The sequence below is a fragment of the Ylistrum balloti genome, unplaced genomic scaffold (assembly GCF_031769215.1).
Source record: "Ylistrum balloti isolate Yb309-2 unplaced genomic scaffold, AGI_CSIRO_Ybal_v1 Utg370800, whole genome shotgun sequence".
Classification (NCBI taxonomy): domain Eukaryota; kingdom Metazoa; phylum Mollusca; class Bivalvia; order Pectinida; family Pectinidae; genus Ylistrum; species Ylistrum balloti.
The window spans coordinates 723453-743571 of NW_026782466.1; the positions used below are offsets into that span (position 1 = coordinate 723453).

At 36.1% G+C, this 20119-nt stretch overlaps 1 protein-coding gene across 1 annotated transcript in view; it reads left to right on the forward strand.

The window, feature by feature from the left end:
- LOC132558617 (dedicator of cytokinesis protein 4-like) overlaps positions 1-20119 on the forward strand; it is a 142159-nt gene that overhangs the window by 76010 nt on the left and 46030 nt on the right. Inside the window, exons 31-38 of the mRNA XM_060223209.1 lie at positions 1352-1462; positions 6231-6329; positions 6686-6780; positions 7406-7484; positions 7770-7870; positions 8143-8201; positions 8766-8914; positions 9048-9136. Coding sequence (XP_060079192.1) covers positions 1352-1462; positions 6231-6329; positions 6686-6780; positions 7406-7484; positions 7770-7870; positions 8143-8201; positions 8766-8914; positions 9048-9136 — 782 coding nt within the window. The remainder of the gene's footprint in view (positions 1-1351; positions 1463-6230; positions 6330-6685; positions 6781-7405; positions 7485-7769; positions 7871-8142; positions 8202-8765; positions 8915-9047; positions 9137-20119) is intronic.

The window sequence follows — 20119 nt, forward strand, 5'->3', positions numbered from 1 at the left end:
TGATATGCAATCCTATTGTCTTACTGAGCATTGCTCAGATTATCACAAAGAATCTTGTGTAATGGATTGTTAACTGACAAATATCTCCGATTTAAGCATGAAGATTTTAGTGTATAGCTTTATAAGTATACAATGTAAACTCAGTGGTTTGATTATAAAAAATATAATTTTTTTGTGAAGAAAAAGTTTAATGTAATTGAGATACAACTGATATTACGATCTGTATATCACTTGACATGAGTAAGTCTGTCAAAGGAACTCACAACTTCTGAAATTTTAGGATACTTTTATAAACAATGTATATGTTTTCAAATTTTCTTCAAATGTGGGAAAGAGAAGACAGAAGTTTGAACAGTCATGTGACATACAAAACGGTTGTTATATTTGCTAACAGTCAAAATTTAATGTGTAAAAATGCATTAACATGTGTTTAACAAAACAGTTGTTATATATGAATGATTGACAATGTTATGTATCATGTATCTATATTACTGTGGATTCATTTTACGTGGGGGCAAGGTTGTTTTTAAAATTTAATGTACTTACTAAAGTAATTTTGAAATTTGAAAGTAATCTTTGCCGACACCGGAAACGTCCACCGGTAATGACAGAAGCCCCGTAATTAGTCGGGAACTGTCGACATGTACGCTAAATTGGTGTCAACGATATATAATTATATATTATTAAACATAACAAAGGGTAAGTACCCATTGTGATGCTAAGTATGATGGGATCGCAGTCGTTAGCGACACTGTGGACACTAGGCTTGAGGTTCGATTGAAGATTGGATCCGTATTTCTATCCGACTACAGGTTCACAATAATTATTAATAATGCAGATCTTGTTTACACACCTGTTTACACACATGGTCCCATCGATACGCGTGGTGTTTTCATATGACTGCGGTACACCGACTGATCAGCACACAATGTTTATCCACTGAAAACAATTGTTTCTGATAATTACCGATTGATTACACGCCAGGATATATACTGATTTGTGGTTTGATATTAATGCGAGACTGTTGTAAACAGCGTTATAAAAACACAGGACGCCATCTTGAAAAAAAACGTTCTTTTATTCTTGTCATTAGTGTTAATTCCTGTGAACATAGCCTTAATACAAACAGAAAAAAATTCGACTGGAAGCAAAAAGAGAAAATTCGAACGTTTTTATTTTTTTCCCACAGAATCAAAAATCCACGAATTTATAACACTGTCTAATTTGTAGAAACAACGAAAATTGAACCCAACGAAAATAAATGAATCCACAGTATGTTGACTTAGTGGTAACACTGTTATTGACTTGTGGTGTGTGGTAACACTGTAATTTACTTGTGTCCTGTTTGTAGAGGATTGAGATCAACCACATGGTGCCCATGTGTCAGGATACACAATCTGTCATCATCCCGTCCTCCAGTCCCGCTGCAACACTGTCAGCTGAAAAACTGGCAAAAGTTTCTGTAACTATCCATAATACAACAATTAAAGCTGCACCCTATGTTATCTTTTTATCAACATTATATTATGGTCAATTAGCTAATAACAATTATCTGCTACAGAAATACAGTTGCACATGGCTTAATTTATAGAAAGAAATGACAGTACAAAGTTTGAATTTGCTTGCACTTTTTACTCCGAGACGTGTTCACTCAGTTTTACCTGGTAACTTGGCTCTCTTCAATCCTATTTCCTTAATGGATTGTTGGAATGCTTCGTGCAATAATGTTGGAGGTATAATAGGAAATCGGAATGTCTGCCTGTCTGTCTGTCCATCTGTCTGTATACAGAAATTTGTCGGAAGTGAAACACACCTCACTCTTCAGGCCAATTTTATGTAAATTGGTTGTACCAATGGTGATATAGTGCTTTTGTATTTCATTTTTGTTTGCACTTGTTCTCTGAGAGTTACTTCCCTTGTGTGTAGCATAATTCAGAGCTCTATTTATACTGTTCTGCCATCTTTTGTATCCTGCATTAGTTCCTTCCCTTCATTAACTTAAGTATCATTTCCATATCTTCAGGTTACCTGAGACAAAGTCTCATGATGTCCTGTGGTGATTGCGTTTTGTCAGGCATTGTATGTCTGTAAACTTTTCACATTCTTCACGTCATCTCAAAAACCTCCATTTCAATTTCAGTGACATTTTTCAGAATCCTTCTGTGGCCAGAGATGAACCAAAAATTTGAATTATATGGCTCGAGTGGTGGGACCAAAAGGGGTTAAATTGACTGAAATTAGAAAGATCTTCTTCTCAACACCAAGATATGGTAGAATCAAATACTTTTCATCGATTGTAGGGTCTTTAGATGCTGTACCATAATTATGAATTTCATGGCCCTTGGGTCTCACATTTTCCCCCGGGAGGGGAGGTGCTATCATTTATATAAAGGAAAATTAGATTTTTGAGCATAAGTTGTTTTATTTTGCATGGAAATATTTTCAATGTGATAAGAATTATTAATATAGGATGACGATTCGATGGTATACATTTACTGATTCTGTGGGCTGAACTCATATCACTAAGTCTTAAGATTACTGTCATCAATGTTATAATGTCTGCTTTTGTGACACTTGAAAGCTGCTAACATTAAAATGTATCTTTATAGTCTCTATATTCAATATTGCTGATCTCAGGTGACCGTCAAGACTACAAGGTCTCTTGTTTATATTTAGGTGACCTACCTTTCGGTTTTGCCGATACTAAAATTAGTAAGAATAACCTGCTGTTTATAGAGTTACTCCCCTTTGCTTACATTGCTGACTTTATTCAGACAATTGTACTGTGTTAGGAGACTTCACATGTTACCTGTATATTTACTATTTTGTTTGTTTTTGAAAAAATGAATAAATGCAATCAAAAATGTTTGAACTCAATGCTGTTCACAATCAGAAGGGTATGATTGTAAAGTGTAGAGAATTTGGTTGTGTGTGTGGTAGACATGGTAGTGTGTGAGAGATATGGTAGTGTGTGAGGTAGATATGGTAGTGTGTGTAGTGTGTGTGTGTAGATATGGTGTGTGTGTGGTAGATATGTAGTGTGTGTGTAGTGGTGTGTGTGTGGTAGTGTGTGTGGTAGATGTGTGGTGTGTGTGTGGTAGATATGGTAGTGTGTGTAGTAGATATGGTAGTGTGTGTGGTAGATGTGATAGTATGTGTTAGATATGGTAGTGTGTGTGTTAGATATGGTAGTGTGTGTGGTAGATATGGTAGTGTGTGTGGTAGATATGGGTGTGTGTGTGGTAGATATGGTGGTGTGTGTGGTAGATATGGTAGTGTGTGTGGTAGATATGGTGGTGTGTGTGGTGTGTGTGGTAGATATGGTGGTGTGTGTGGTAGATATGGTGGTGTGTGTGGTAGATATGGTAGTGTGTGTGGTAGATATGGTAGTGTGTGTTAGATATGGTAGTGTGTGTGGTAGATATGGTAGTGTGTGTGTGGTAGATATGGTAGTGTGTGTGGTAGATATGGTATGGTGGTGTGTGTGGTAGTGAGTGTTGATATGGTAGTAGTGTTGTGTGTGTGTGATTTGGTATATGGTGGTAGTGTGTGTGGTAGATATGGTAGTGTGTGGTTTGATTTGGTAGTGAGTGTTTATTTGGTAGTGTGTGTTTAATTTGGTAGTGAGTGTTGATCTGGTAGTGAGTGTGTGTGGTAGTATGGTTGATCTGGTAGTGTGTGTGTGGTAGTGAGTGTTGATGGTAGTGTGTGTGGTAGTGAGTGTTGATTTGGTAGTGTGTGTTGATCTGGTTGTGAGTGTTGTTTTGGTAGTGAGTGTTGATTTGGTAGTGAGTGTTGATTTGGTAGTGAGTGTTGATCTGGTAGTGAGTGTTGATTTGGTAGTGAGTGTTGATTTGGTAGTGAGTGTTGATTTGGTAGTGAGTGTTGATCTGGTAGTGAGTGTTGATTTGGTAGTGAGTGTTGATTTGGTAGTGAGTGTTGATTTGGTAGTGAGTGTTGATTTGGTAGTGAGTGTTGATCTGGTAGTGAGTGTTGATCTGGTAGTGTGTGTTTAATTTGGTAGTGAGTGTTGATTTGGTAGTGAGTGTTGATTTGGTAGTGAGTGTTGATTTGGTAGTGAGTGTTGATTTGGTAGTGTGTGTTGATTTGGTAGTGAGTGTTGATTTGGTAGTGAGTGTTGATTTGGTAGTGAGTGTTGATTTGGTAGTGAGTGTCGATTTGGTAGTGTGTGTTTAATTTGGTAGTGAGTGTTGATTTGGTAGTGAGTGTTGATTGTTTATTTGGTAGTGAGTGTTGATCTGGTAGTGAGTGTTGATCTGGTAGTGAGTGTGGTAGTGTGTGTTGATTTGGTTGATTTGGTAGTGATTTGGTAGTGAGTGTTGATTTGGTAGTGTGTGTTGATTTGGTAGTGAGTGTTGATCTGGTAGTGAGTGTTGATCTGGTAGTGAGTGTTGATTTGGTAGTGAGTGTTGATTTGGTAGTGAGTGTTGATTTGGTAGTGAGTGTTGATCTGGTAGTGAGTGTTGATCTGGTAGTGAGTGTTGATTTGGTAGTGAGTGTTGATTTGGTAGTGTGTTGATTTGGTAGTGAGTGTTGATCTGGTAGTGAGTGTTGATCTGGTAGTGTGTGTTGATTTGGTAGTGTGTGTTGATTTGGTAGTGAGTGTTGATCTGGTAGTGAGTGTTGATTTGGTAGTGAGTGTGTTGGTAGTGATGATCTGGTAGTGAGTGTTGATTTGGTAGTGCGTGTCGATTTGGTAGTGAGTGTTGATTTGGTAGTGAGTGTTGATTTGGTAGTGAGTGTTGATCTGGTAGTGAGTGTTGATCTGGTAGTGAGTGTTGATCTGGTAGTGAGTGTTGATCTGGTAGTGAGTGTTGATTTGGTAGTGAGTGTTGTAGTGAGTGTTGGTAGTGTGTGTTGTGGTAGTGTGTGTTGATTTGGTAGGGCGTGTCGTGTGGTAGTGTGTGTTTAATCTGGTAGTGAGTGTTGATTTGGTAGTGAGTGTTGATCTGGTAGTGAGTGTTGATCTGGTAGTGTGTGTTGATCTGGTAGTGAGTGTTGATTTGGTAGTGAGTGTTGATCTGGTAGTGTGTGTTGATCTGGTAGTGAGTGTTGATTTGGTAGTGAGTGTTGATTTGGTAGTGAGTGTTGATTTGGTAGTGAGTGTTGATTTGGTAGTGAGTGTTGATTTGGTAGTGAGTGTTGATTTGGTAGTGAGTGTTGATTTGGTAGTGAGTGTTGATTTGGTAGTGAGTGTTGATCTGGTAGTGAGTGTTGATTTGGTAGTGAGTGTTGATTTGGTAGTGAGTGTTGATCTGGTAGTGAGTGTTGATCTGGTAGTGTGTGTTTAATTTGGTAGTGAGTGTTAGTGAGTGTTGATTTGGTAGTGAGTGTCGATCTGGTAGTGAGTGTCGATCTGGTAGTGTGTGTTTAATTTGGTAGTGTTTGTGATTGATTCTGTAGTGTGTTTCTGGCACACCTTCTATAAAGGCATGAGGCATGACGGGGCAAAGAGGCAAACATAGCCAATATATATTGAACTAATTGTAATAACCTTCATCACACTAGCAAACAGATGCCTCTTCATGAATCTAATGCAACATCATTCAACTATTAAATAATGAGGAAGAGTTCTGTCTAGACCATGCATGACTTTTCTTAGAAAATCTCATCTACTTTCGAAACTTCACCAAAATTAAAATGTAAAGATATCATTTTAAAAAAATATAGAGAATCAATGGCATCCATTATGAGAACTTGGTAGGGTGATTATACTTATATTGGTGATATTTTGTATTATATTTAACATCCTTCTTACAAAAGATAATTAATTACGAAAATAAAATATCAATTAATGAAAAAACAATGGAAAGCTATGGAAATCCACTTGAAATATACATAGACTGAATAGATTTTATATACTACAACCAGTTAGAACATTTAATTTAGAAAATTTGAAATATAATATGATATTCTGATGAAAATCTTTTCAGTTTTGTATTATCAATTTGGTAGTTTGTAGATCATAATCCTTTGTAAGCAAAGATGTGATTGATGTTCCTTACGATGTGTTTTGTGAGGAATCTTATACACTAGGAATTACTGTATTTGATGATCATTTGTTTCATGTTATTCAAATACTGGTAACTTCATGTTGTTGAGATGTTTAAAGGTAGAAATTGTATTAATATATATTTTTCGTTTGTAAAACTTTGAAGTTGAAAATATTGTTGACGTATTGATTAACTTGAGTTGTCTCCCTTTTATAGGGGGAGCTGATATCCTGCCTGGTTGACATGCTACGCTTGATGGACGAACATCATTATGAGGCAGTGATGAAAATGTTTCCAGAACAGCGACCCCTCAAGGTGTGTAAATATAACGTAGACGGGTTGGATCGATGTTTAACCTGTAGTATAAGATGTGTGGCATTTCAAATGTACCTGGTAGTTGCTGCAGTAATGAAAATAACTTTCTTCGAAAATTTTAAAGAGTTAATATAATAACTATATTATAAGTAGTTGTATGATATGTAAGTTGTGGTTATTTTATTATATAACAGTTAACTGTTTAAACAATCAAGTCAAATCTGCGATTTTGTTGGCACAGATTGAAGATTGTATTGAAACAGTTAGATGCTGGTAGTGTGCTGTCCTTAGTGTCAGTTGACCGCCATCAATGTGTGTGATGTGTTAAGACTTTGTTTGGTCTATATTTTTTTCAGGATTTTCTGTTGCGAGTATTTCTGACATTCCAAGAGCTGATCAAGCAAGAAGTGTTCCCTACACAATGGACAGTCATGAGGCTAGTCACCAACAAGTAAGTCTCAAAATCAGAGGTCAAGGTCATCAATTAATTAGAAGTAAAATTCACCAACAAGTAAGTGTCAAAATCAGAGGTCAAGGTCACCAATAAATCAGAATTTGTATAGATAACCTACAAATTCACATATGAATCAGAAGTCAAGGTCACCAACAAGTCTCAAAATTAGATGTCAAGGTCACAAATGAATTTTGCAGTTTGAGGTCAAGGTCATCAACAAGCAAGTCTCAAAATCAGAGATCAAGGTCACAAATAGATAAGTTTCAAATTCAGAGGTCACAAACAAATAAGTCTCACAATCAGAGAACCTGGTGACTGCAAATTTATTCTTAAAAATTAGAAGTAAATTAGACTGTGACTGAAATGATTGGCAGCAGATATCAATTAGTGTTAATACTGCAGATCAAGGTGAGAGGTATATATATCTGAAAATGAAAGGTCAACATCACCCGGAAAAATAGGTCAATTTCAGATATATAAGTCAAGAACAAATAGATTCTAGTTAAGTATATGAAATTGAAACATTTTTTTTAATAAAATGTTAATGGTGGAGGTCATCATCACTTTTAACAAGTTCAGCATAGGAAATTTTTGAAAGCCTGAGTTGATGTTTCTTTTACAGCGTGATATTTACAGCAGTAGAATACTTCTCCCAGGCACTCACCAAAAACTTTCTACATCATGAAGATTTTGACTTGGGTGTAAGTACTGTTTACTGGTATATAAGTGTAGAGCTTATATTATTTACCCAGTCTGGTCCTTCATACTTCTTTTTTCAAACTTTTTTAAAATTCTGAACTTATTAGCAACAGGAATTTCAGTTTTTACTTTTAATATACAATATATGTGTTCCCTTATCAGCACTATGTTTATATATTTTGTTTGTTTATATGACTTCAATAAAAAATTTACTTTCTTCATGATTATTATCTCCCCTGATAGAAGTTGATATTCCATTGTCAGTGGTTATCTCCCCTTTGTTTTAGCTTTGGCAGCACTACTTTAACCTATCTGTGGCCTTCATCACCCAGCCAAGTCTTCAGCTAGAGAAATACTCCGAGGCCAAGAGAAAGAAGACTAAGGAGAGGCGAGTTTCTGATTATAACACCTTTCGTGATTCAAGATTGTGGAATGTTTTTTTCAGACAGGTCACAGATTTGTTTTACAAAATCTGTGTAATAACTGGCATAGGAAGGAGAGATTTTGAATAGTTTTTTTTATTTTTATTGAGAAAAAAGGGCAAAACATTTTTTTTTCCCTAATAAATGAAAATACCCATAATATCATGTTTCCACCAAGTAAATACATACCAGCTTGTGTACAATGTGTTATGTAATATGAACTTTTGTACAATGGTAGATATCAAGACATGCGGGTACCCATGGGCTATCAGATACAGACGCTGTGGGAAAAACTGGGTAAGATTTACTCTACTTTACAGATTTTACCGTAAAATTACCAAAAAAGTAACATCTTATTACTTTCACATTTTTCAGAAGTAAATTTGATGTTAAACAGAATAAGACCTAGTTGAGTAATACCTATATTGTGTTGATAATTTGGTAAACCTTGTCGGATTTTATTTCACTTCCCGTAACTTTCAAATGTTTTTAGGTCATCTGACCGAAGGGTCTGATGACCTATTGCGATCGCCTTTTGTCAGCCATCGACTGTCGTATGTCATCCCTCGTAAACATTTTCAACTTCTTTTCAAGTTCTATGTGTCTCATTGAACTGAAACTTACCTGAAATGATCGTGACATGATCCTGACCAAAGTTTGTTAATTTTGGATTGGTCCAAAATCCAACATGGCCACCATGGCCGCCATCTTGAAAACTCATTTTCGACTTCTTCTCAAGTTCAAAATTTGAAATCTTGTATTTTATGTCAGATGACCGTTAAGGCCCATGGGCCTCTTGTTTTTTTCTATTGATGCATTTGGTAACTGTTAATAAAGATAATGTTAAAACCTCTGTTTTAGGAAACAATCAACGTCACTTCATACCATCTCTGATTGGTCCACTCCTCGAGGTCACCTTGGTACCAGAAAATGAACTGAGGTCTGCCACGCTGCCAATCTTCTTTGACATGATGAAATGTGAACAGAGGATTAACGGAAACTTCCTCTTGGTCAGTTGAAAGTTACAGTGATTTAAATTTGTTCATTAATTCTGTGTTTTCTCCATGACGAAGGCCAGAGATTAAGAAGGACTATATAAACACTGTGTCTCTGCTGATGTATTTTCTCTTTCTTGTTTTGTAGGTGGAAAATGAAATGATAGAGAAACTGGATGTTTTTATCACAACCTGTAGTAAGGGAGACAACCAGTACCGGGAACTCTTCAGAAAAATGTAAGTTGATGGTATTTTAACAAGGTGACAGTGTTTGTTAAACATTGATGTATGACATTTCCCAATCTGTAGGAGTTACCTCCCTTGTGCTATATCCTTTTTAAGAGAGGATTAGCAGTGCATGTCAATCCATATATACTGGACAAAATAAGTTAAGGATCATAAATTGTGACCATAATATCTTTAAAAATTCAAATCATGTATTGCCGGTAATTGCACTCGTAGTTTCTCCAATATGTACCTAAAGTCATGTCAAAGGTGAAAGCACGTGCATCTGAAGGTCTTGCCGTTCCGCTCTAGTTAACTATGGTGGTGTGAAAAACTGACTGGTCTATTACTACAGAGGAATCTTGCAGGTTTTGATTCTGTTACTTCTAAGCTAAAAAAAGTTGAATTTGGAAACATTTAATCAATTTGTAACGAAAACTTGAAAAACTAATCATGCGAAGACATTTAAATGATATGGAAGCCGCGCGAGCTATAGGACTCCTTCAAGCTGGTCAAACTCAACGAAATGTGGCGGCACAGCTTCATGTTTCTCAGAGCGTGATTAGTAGGCTATGGAATCGCTATCAACAGACAAATAACGTCCGTCAACGCCCCAGATCTGGACGACCACGCTGTACGACAGCCCGACAGGACAGATTCATTTGCATCACGGCACGACGTCAGCGGTTTTTGAGTGCTCCTGTCTTGAATCTTCAGTTTCAGCGTGCTACAAATCTAAGGATTTCATCCCAGACAATCAGAAACAGACTCCATGCCTCTAATTTACGAGCTAGAAGACCAGCAGTCCGACCAATTTTATCCAGAGGTCATCGACAATCCAGACATCAATGGGCCACTCATCATTTGAATTGGCAATTACGTCATTGGAGAAATGTTATGTTCACAGATGAGTCTAGGTTTTGTGTTGACTTCCATGACGGTAGGAGGAGGGTATGGAGAACCCAAGGAGAGCGCTATGCAGACTGCTATGTTGTCCAGCATGATCGCTTTGGTGGTGGGTCAGTGATGGTTTGGGCAGGGATCAGTGTTGACTTCCATACAGACCTCTACATCATAGACAATGGATCTTTAACAGCTGTTCGATACAGGGACGAGATTCTACACCCTATAGTAAGGCCCATTGCAGGAGTTGTTGGCCATGATTTTATTCTGATGGATGATAATGCTCGTCCTCACCGTGCTCGTGTGGTCAACGACTATCTTCAACGTGAAGCAATCGTTCGCATGGACTGGCCAAGTCGTTCTCCTGATCTGAACCCTATCGAGCATGCTTGGGACACCTTGCAACGCCGGGTTTCAGCTCGACCTAATCCGCCACAGAACCGCCAACAGCTTATGATTGCTCTGCAAGAGGAATGGCAGCGCATCCCACAGATCAGCCACCGACGACTAATAAGGAGCATGTGCAGACGTTGCAGGGCAGTTATTGATGTCAACGGAGGTCATACTGCCTATTAAACTGCCAATTGCAGTTTGATGAGTTTTCCTTGTCTACATGATTAACTTGCTCTACTTCCTCTTACACTTTGATTTCAAGGGTGCTGTTACTCAGGGTTATCTGCTCTTGGTAGCAATTACCACAAATGAATTTGTTTTGTGTAATTAAAGACTAAAATGAATGTTCTGTCATTAAAATTTAAAATATAATCATATTATTATTTGTATGTAAAACTGCACTGTTTCAAGTTTATGATCCTTAACTTATTTTGTTCAGTATATGAACTGAAATGTAAATTACATTTGTCTATATCCATATTTTGACAGAATATTGGTTACAGAAAAATAGTTTGATTTTCACATGCATACATTTTATTTTTCATAAAATTTACAAATGGTTTGTTTGCCTAGCAGTTGCTTTGTTGTAATAACTGTCAGCTCCATATATGGGTATACAATTATCAGTACAATTAAAAACATCTCAGTGCAAGGATTTATGTGTAATGACATAAAGAATAGAATTGTACGTAGGAATGTTGCTGTTCTTATATTTGGCTGGTTGATGTAAACAGTATTTTTACTTGCCAACAAACATTCCTTTGCACATGCAGTCTGCACTGTTGTAAAGTTGCTGTGTGGGCACTATGGAGAATTCTTTATTTTTGAATTACAAAAGGAATCGTATCAGCTACAAACTTTGATATGAGAATTACGATGTGGCAGTTTATCTATATAAAGATCTCTGCATTGACGTAGTTGAAGACTGCCAGTAATAGGTACATTTGATTGATGTTCTTATTTGAGATAGGCTCGCCTACTGCCACTATCACCACTGACCAGTAACGAGAAAGTCTACACATTAGGGAATGATATTACGTTATTTCCAGCGACTAAGACTTTTTGGATTAGAACTGGTTCAGCTCCCCTTGCCCAAAGTGTCAATTTTTCTTTAAAAATCTTCTCCTGTAGTACCAGTTGGTATAAGTTCATGATGTTTGAATTATTGGTTTCTTTGATAAAACTTGACAGTTTATGAAAACTAAATGACCTTGACAAATGTCCAAGGTCACAGGTGCCAAATTTATTAAAAAGTTTGAGCAATGTCTGATGAATCATGAAATTTGTTGACTAGGTTCCATAAGTGGATAAACCTTTAACAAAAGATAAAATCTAAGATCTATTTTTGGCTTATTGGTCATTTAGGTCAAGAATCTTCATTTGCTGTTAAGATTCTGGAGTAAAACCTGGTAAAGTTTGTGAAAAAGAAGTTACCTTGACCTACAAGAAAGTATTTTAACTTTTATTACTTGTAGCCTTGTAGTGAATATTATCTGTTCGTAATTGACAGCCTTATAAATTAGATAAATCAAGATAATTATTGTAAGAGTTTTTCCTAAGGTAAAGTGTATTTGTTGAGAAAAAAAAAAAAAAAAACACCATTTTCATTGCCTTCTCAATCATCACTATATTAAAAATATACTGCAATTGTCCCAAAATAAAATTCTTAAAATAACTTCTCTGCTTTTTCTGTCATTTTCATAATACCATACTCCTTTGAAATATCTGTGTCATCATCTCAAACATTAATGAAACATAATTAGTATAGGTTTAGACGTTAATCAAACTCGAGAGCTGACCTAGTTACATGTCTACTTTATAATGAAGTAAGTTATATCTTTGGAATATTATAGAGATAAGCTAGATACAATGTACATGAGGTTTTAGATTTTTTAATTTGTGAGTACAGTGTAATAGTTTATACTGATATTGAAGCATTTAGCTTTAAAAAGAACCATTCAGATGTGAATGTTTAGTGCATATACTGATCAGTGTAGCCAATCCTTGTACATAATAATAAAAAAAATGTGTCCAGCCTCCGCATCATCACAAAGTAATGATATCCAGTGGTGTACAGACTAGAGAAAATGCTAAGTGTTAAGTGTGTTGTTGTGTTGTTGTCAAATATATTTCTGTAGAGTATTTACAGGTAACCTTGAATCTTAACCTTGGAAACTTTTTTCTAGAAGTAACAAAAATTAGTTGCAACATCAGCATTTGGTATGGTTTTTGTGGATTGTGCCAATACAACAGAGACCAGATTTATCGTTTATCTCTATCAAATGTATTTTATGTTTTAAAACTGTTACTATACTAGGTTGTGTGTTCTCTTCTAAAACAAATTAGTAATTGTCAGCTAATATACATACCAAAGATTATCTGAATGTTCTAACACATTCATACAGAAAAATATACCAAGTTTTAAAATTTGTTCTGAACACTTGATTAAAGATTAGAGATTCCGTGCAGAAAATTCAAAGGGATGAAATTGTGTTGTCTGACATTAGTATTTAATACTATAACAGTATGTTTTGATTGTGATCAGATGAAAATGAAGTCCTACAATAGAAAACAAGTTGTAATATGTTTAACAAAGGCACCAGAATATTGGATGATTATAAAGCTTTGTCGGAGTTTGTCAGGCTTAAATCTTTCCAAGTATGGATTATTAGGAGTCTTCAAGGAAGCTTGTTGCTCTTGACCCTGTTCAGGGCTGGACCTTGTGTAAACTCGGAAGAACTAAGTCTCTCAAGTGTTTTCATGATCAAGTGTTGATGTCTCAACGTGTCAAAAGCATCCAGATTGAGTATCCTGAGGGAAGATAATTAGGGATTTTTTTATTACACAAATCTCACCTGTAATCAGAAAATTTTAAATGACTGGTGTTCTTAACAGGTAGAGTAGAAACAGCAGTCACTTCCTGTCTAATTGATATCCATGTCTTAATTCACCATTACTGCACTTATCACTCACCTGTGTTTTACTAGTTTAACAAACTTTGACTTAAGAGTGAAGTTAAAAAAGAAAAAGAAAAACGGCATAACTTGACGAAGAAATTTGACTAAGAAAATCAATATGATTTATTCAATAACACTTTAAGTCAGAAAACCTGGGTTGTGTGTAAGATGATACCTGGGGGTGTGATCAGAAGGGGAGATAAAGGCGGAACATCATTGGAGGTCCTTGTGTGATCCCCCTTAACACTTTGTCAAACAGACCCATCCCTGGTCAATAGAAGCAAGCAGGCACCAGAGAAGTCGTAAATGTTAGAGGTGACCTGAAGCATTTCTTTTATTTCCAATTAATGTTAGACTTGAAAAATTCAGTAAATTTATTTTAAGTTTCCTTTTAGTCTGAAATTGGGAAATAAAATGTACCCATACAGGTAATTGAAATTTTATCTGGAGTTAATTACGGGAAGTTAAAAGGATTATTTCTTTCTATAAAATTGTTTCTATTTCACAATAGATGAGGTGATTTATAGAAATTTAAGTGACCTTTTAATAAATAAATTAAATTTCTTTTATTGGAAATGGGTAAGTTACCAGTAATTGTTGAACACAGTGTGTTAGACATTGAAAAGTGTTTTATCTCAAATGTGTACAGATTCCTTTCTAATTATTTATAAAGCGTGTTTAATTTTAAGATTTTCCAATTTTCTTTCAAAAATCTCGAAAATGGAGTCTCTATGAAGTACTACGAAGTTCATGGTAGTTTGTCACGTTTCCAGATTAACTTGATATGTTTAAAAAATTTATTGTTATTGTTTTCAAAAGTACTGACATTGAGAACAACAGATTTGACAAAGGACTATAACTGTTACTGCCCGAGGCTTGTGTTTTCAGTCGTCCTTGAAATAGATCTGATAAAGTCAGTCCCCACACCTTTCAATCACCACGCCCAATTATCTTACAATGCCTTGACAGATTTCGTCAAAAGAATTAAGTTTTAAGAAAACTTTAACACTTTCTGTCAAGTATATGACCAGTACTGAGAAAATGTGTTTAAGATAGCTTGAGGGCTGTAAGACGTGATAATTAATCTATCTTAATGCTTTTCTAAATTAATTTGTTACAATGGGAAACAGTGTCTGAAATGAAGATTAAACAAGGAGGTTGTTAAACGGTGAGGACAACTTTCCTGGACAACATTTAGGATTTTTTTTTCAAAGTTAAAAAGTGTTTTAATGCTACTGTTAACTATATCATTGATATGTTTGTTTGTGGTGCAAAGTTTTATTGAGGAAAATTCATCATTAGAGTAAACGGTATAAAAACATGCAGAGAAAAAAATTCAGATAGGAATATTCGAATATATAGTTTTAATGTATTAGTAAGTCTAGCGAACTGCTCAGATTCTAGTGATAATCATAACTTCAAACAGGATTGAAAAGATTTTTTTTTTGCTTTTTTGTGACAGAAATCTGAAATAGACATTTTAATAAATTGGTGTTAAAAATTGTTAAGGATACGTTAAGGATATAGAAGCTGTTGACATTTGTGGACATCCCCCAAGGGTAGAAACACTATCTATTTACGGAAACGTTATCAGGCACTGGATTGGCCCCTCATGCTTGACTTGTCTTGTAGTGTTTGTGTACACAGTGTTAAAGGGCTGTACATGTGTCCCCTGATAAAAGGGACACCAGTTCTATACGGGAGCACTTAATCCAACAGTCCTAATAGCAATACTGGTCGTTATTGTTGACACAAATTTTAAAAAAAGGCAAGGACTGTCAATGGGGATTGTTATAACCTGGAAATAATAGAAGTGGAGAAAGCGTACAACAGATTATATTAGCGATCAAAACTGAGAACTTTTGAAATTGGGGGAAAAAAGTTCATGCCGTGTCACAGATAGCATGTCGTTCGTGAGTTGAGATCATTAGAGGACGCATTACTGTGGTATTGTATGGAGTTATCAAAGAGAAGGTTACGCCAGGATATTATTGCACCTAAGCCACATACCTCAGAAAAACATGGGAGATTTTATTTTTTAAAAAATTTCTCCACGTATAGTAACCAGTGATGTAAAACTTTATGGACAAATTGTAAACAATTTTGTACTAAATGAAAGTTTGAGTTTTACGGAAGTTAACAGTTGTCTTCTGTGATCCTGTGGTTTCTTATGTACCTTGATATGATGGTCAACGGAAAAGATGTCCAGTTGGCATATTGTCCAGTCTGTGGAAAATCCCAAAGTAAGAGGATCAAACGTATGAAGTCGCAGACATCCAGGTAAAAATTAAAATCATCGGAAAATTAATTTTTATTTCAGCAGGTAAAATAAGTTGGCTGCGAATAGCAGTAATATGGAGGACACAATGTATGTAGAGGCAGATGTTATCTGTTGTTACTGTCCAATAGTTGTCAGATTTTTGCTACTGGTGTTATTTTCTCTACACAATGATGCAACCACAATCTTAAATTGTAGACTTATTTCAAGGTATCCCTGATGTTTTTTTTTTTTCAAAAATAATTCTTTGATATGTTCTTTATAATAAGAAACCTTCTAATATGTCAAAATTTTTTATTGATAACATTTTAACAAAATGCCAATATCTCACCAAATAATTTGTAGTTTATCCACTACTTGTGGTAGATGGTACAGGATTAGGATTTTATTAGGGTGCAAGCACAAGGATTTTAAGATGTAGAGGAGGGAATGGTGGGGAGTGGGGGGGGGGAGGAGTCACAGCAGATTCTTGTTTATGAACATAAAAAAAGAGACAAGGTAGTTAATGATATGTATAATAACAGAGATAACCGCCACTTCAAAAGGTGTAAGTTTGGTGTTTTATAACATATAGCCTCTTTATGTAATAGTAAGAAATGTACCCTCCACTCCCACAGTCTGTGTATAGAGTCTGTTAGAGTCGTTAATGTCTGTAGACAGGTATTCCTCCAGTTTAATGTGAACAAAATGGTAAGTAATAGATCTATATCTGTTTCCGAGGTAACAAGGCGTAAGATAGAGTCAGATTCCTCTTGAGTGATTCAATCTGGTTTTACTCACAATTAAGAGAAACACATCATATTTCACATCTTTTCTCTCCAAATCCTCTCCAGCAGTTCTCTTCATCTAACTGCCACACATGCATCTAAAATTTATTGGCAAACATAACAATATCAGCAGTTTCATCAGTTAAAATGGAAAAACAGTTATGACTGAGGAATTTTTTGTGGCACTGTAAAACAAAATTGTTAAAAGAAATTCCAGAAAGTGTCAAATACACCAGGTCCTACAACTGTATTAAGCAGCCGTATGGCAGATGCATATGTGAAGAAGGCAGTTTCTTGTAAATATGCAGCAGTGCTATAGATTTGTGGTAACACAGCTTTAGAACAATATTCTCTCACATGTTTTTCTAAGTTATTTCAATACAGGTATCATTAGTTATCATGTTTTTAGTTTAAATCTTAATCTTTAATTTGGCTCTGACACTGTGTCATTACAGAAATTTAGCAAATCATCTTTGATGTAGTGGAAAATTTAAAAAAACAGGATATTCAAATTAAATGATAGAGAAAAACTGTTTATCCTCTTGTGTGACCGTGAGATGGGAGGTGGTGCCCTTTGACTTGGTCAACATGTGGTGAAGTGTTGGATGAGTTACAATATTTACACTGTCCACACACCTTTTATCTGATAAACAAACATGCTGACCGACACCCTGAACACTGAGGATACCTTTAATTACATGTCACACATCTGATTAGGCAGTTGGTGCCACTTCAGCCTGGACGTGAAGGAGTCAGGATTCACCTGTCCAGATGAAGATATCAAAATGATGTGGTTTTTTTGTTACCTCTTGATTAGTTCTACAATTCTTTGGTAGAAATGTTCTTTTAAGGCATTAGAGATGTTAATTTTTGTAGATACCTTTCACCAAAGTGTAACAGAACATCATAAATTCACCCAACTGTAACAAGACAGCATATATTCACCCAACTGTAACAAGACAGCATATATTCACCCAACTGTAACAAGACAGCATAAATTTCACTCAACTGTAACAAGACAGCATAAATTTCACTCAACTGTAACAAGACAGCATAAATTTCACTCAACTGTAACAAGACAGCATAAATTTCACTCAACTGTAACTAGACAGCATAAATTTCACCCAGCTGTAACAAGACAGCATAAATTTCACCCAGCTGTAACAAGACAGCATAAATTTCACTCAACTGTAACAAGACAGCATAAATTTCACCCAGCTGTAACAAGTCAGCATAAATTTCACTCATCTGTAACATTACAGCATATGTTTCACTCAACTGTAACATTACAGCATACATTTCACTCAACTGTAACAAGTCAGCATAAATTTCACTCAACTGTAACAAGACAGCATAAATTTCACCCAGCTGTAACAAGACAGCATACGTTTCACTCAACTGTAACAAGACAGCATAAATTTCACCCAGCTGTAACAAGACAGCATAAATTTCACCCAGCTGTAACAAGACAGCATACGTTTCACTCAACAGTAACAAGACAGCATAAATTTCACTCAACTGTAACAAGACAGCATAAATTTCACCCAGCTGTAACAAGACAGCATAAATTTCACTCAACTGTAACAAGACAGCATAAATTTCACCCAGCTGTAACAAGACAGCATAAATTTCACCCAGCTGTAACAAGACAGCATACGTTTCACCCAGCTGTAACAAGACAGCATACGTTTCACCCAGCTGTAACAAGACAGCATACGTTTCACCCAGCTGTAACAAGACAGCATAAAACAATAAGAAATGTTTCACTCAAAGTAATGAGTACTGTAACAAGGCATAAATTTCACCCAGCTGTAACAAAACAGCATACGTTTCACTCAACAGTAACAAGACAGCATAAATTTACAAGGCAATCAGACAGCATAAATTTCCCCTAACAAGACAGCATAAATTTCTGGGTGTCCAGCTGTTCGTTTCACCCAGCTGTATCAAGCGTAGTTTCTGTGTCCCGTTTAGCTGAACCTCCAGGTACAGTATTGTTTTTATGTCCCCACTGTCGTCACCCAGCTGTCCATATCTAAGAAATGGAGTAATGAGTCTAGTGTAATTGCAATCATGTTCCCACTGGTGTCCATATCTCTGGTTTAGTGTTATTTCTGTGTCCCTACTGAACCTCCAGGTACAGTATTGTTTTTATGTCCCCACTCGTCCTCCATATCTCTGGTCTAGTGTAATTTCTATGTTCCCACTGGTCCTCCATATCTCTGGTCTAGTGTTATTTCTATGTTCCCACTGGTCCTCCATATCTCTGGTCTCGTGTTAATTCTATGTCCCCACTCCTTACATGTCTTATCTAGTGTAATTTATATGTCACCACTATTCCTCCATATCCTTGGTCTAGTGTTATTTCTATGGCCCCACTGGTCCTCCATATCTCTGGTCTAGTGTTATTTCTATGTCCCCACTCCTTCTTACATGTCTTATCTAGTGTAATTTCTATGTCACCACTATTCCTCCATATCCTTGGTCTAGTGTTATTTCTATGGCCCCACTGGTCCTCCATATCTCTGGTATAGTGCAAATTCTATATCCCCACTGGCCCTCCATATCTCAGGTCTGATGCACAGTTCCTGGAGATCAATGAATTAAAAGCAATCTGAGATTCTGATACAGGAAAACAGTAAGGCCACTGTAAGAGTGTTTATGTATGTTTAATGTCTCTGTGTGGAATTATTTACAAATCATCCCACTATATCACTTACATTAACCAGCAGACCTATTTTATCTTGATAGTCACGATATTTAGCTCTATTTTTCTTAAAATCCTACTTTTATCACCTTGATGTGTCTCTGCCTTTGTTGGTATAGAAATATTGGTGTGAAACAGGAGCTGACCTGTGCTCCTTACACAAGTATCGGCTTCTCTTTCCTGTGTTGTAAGTTGGTATCAAAATCAAGGACTTCTCCCATTTCTAGCATGATGGTACATTGTAGAGATCTTTGTATCAGTATCATAATTAAAAGGAAACAAAAGGTTTGTTTAATATGGTGGTACAAATCTGATGGAATCTGTGATATAAACACCTACTTTTGACATGTAGCAGGAAAAAGCTTGGGTTTATTGTACAAGATACAGAATAAGATTGTACCTGATGGATGTAATGTTATAGCTTCTTAAAGGTGTGCCTGTCTGGGACATCGACTGACAGGGAACATTTAACATCTGTGAATCTAAATCATGTCTTTTTAACATTTAATACTTAATGTTTATGCAGATGATGACAACAAACATATAGAAATATTGTGTGTAGATTGATAGGAGAAATCAAACAAGTGTAGGTTGTCACTTGAATCAATTTCACTAAAACATACAAGTTTTTATTACTGTACTGAGAAATTCAGAGGATGATGTTAGATTTCTGTATGTGATGCATCACCTTTTGTACCCAGAGATCATACTAGTTCTTGTCAAATTTAGGACCATGTCCTTGGCTCATGTTTTCATGGGAACAGTAGCCAGTAAGTAGAATGTTTCCAGGAGTCTCCCTGGTCCAGACCACAGATCATCTTAGTTGTGGAACAGTAGCATGTGTATCGTCCCCGAGAACCTCCATGGCCCAGTCCACAGGTCATGTTACTTATGGAACAGTAGCCTGTTTATCGTCCCCAAGAACCTCCATGGCCCAGTCCACAGGTCATGTTACTTGTGGAACAGTAGCCTGTGTATCGTCCCTAGAAA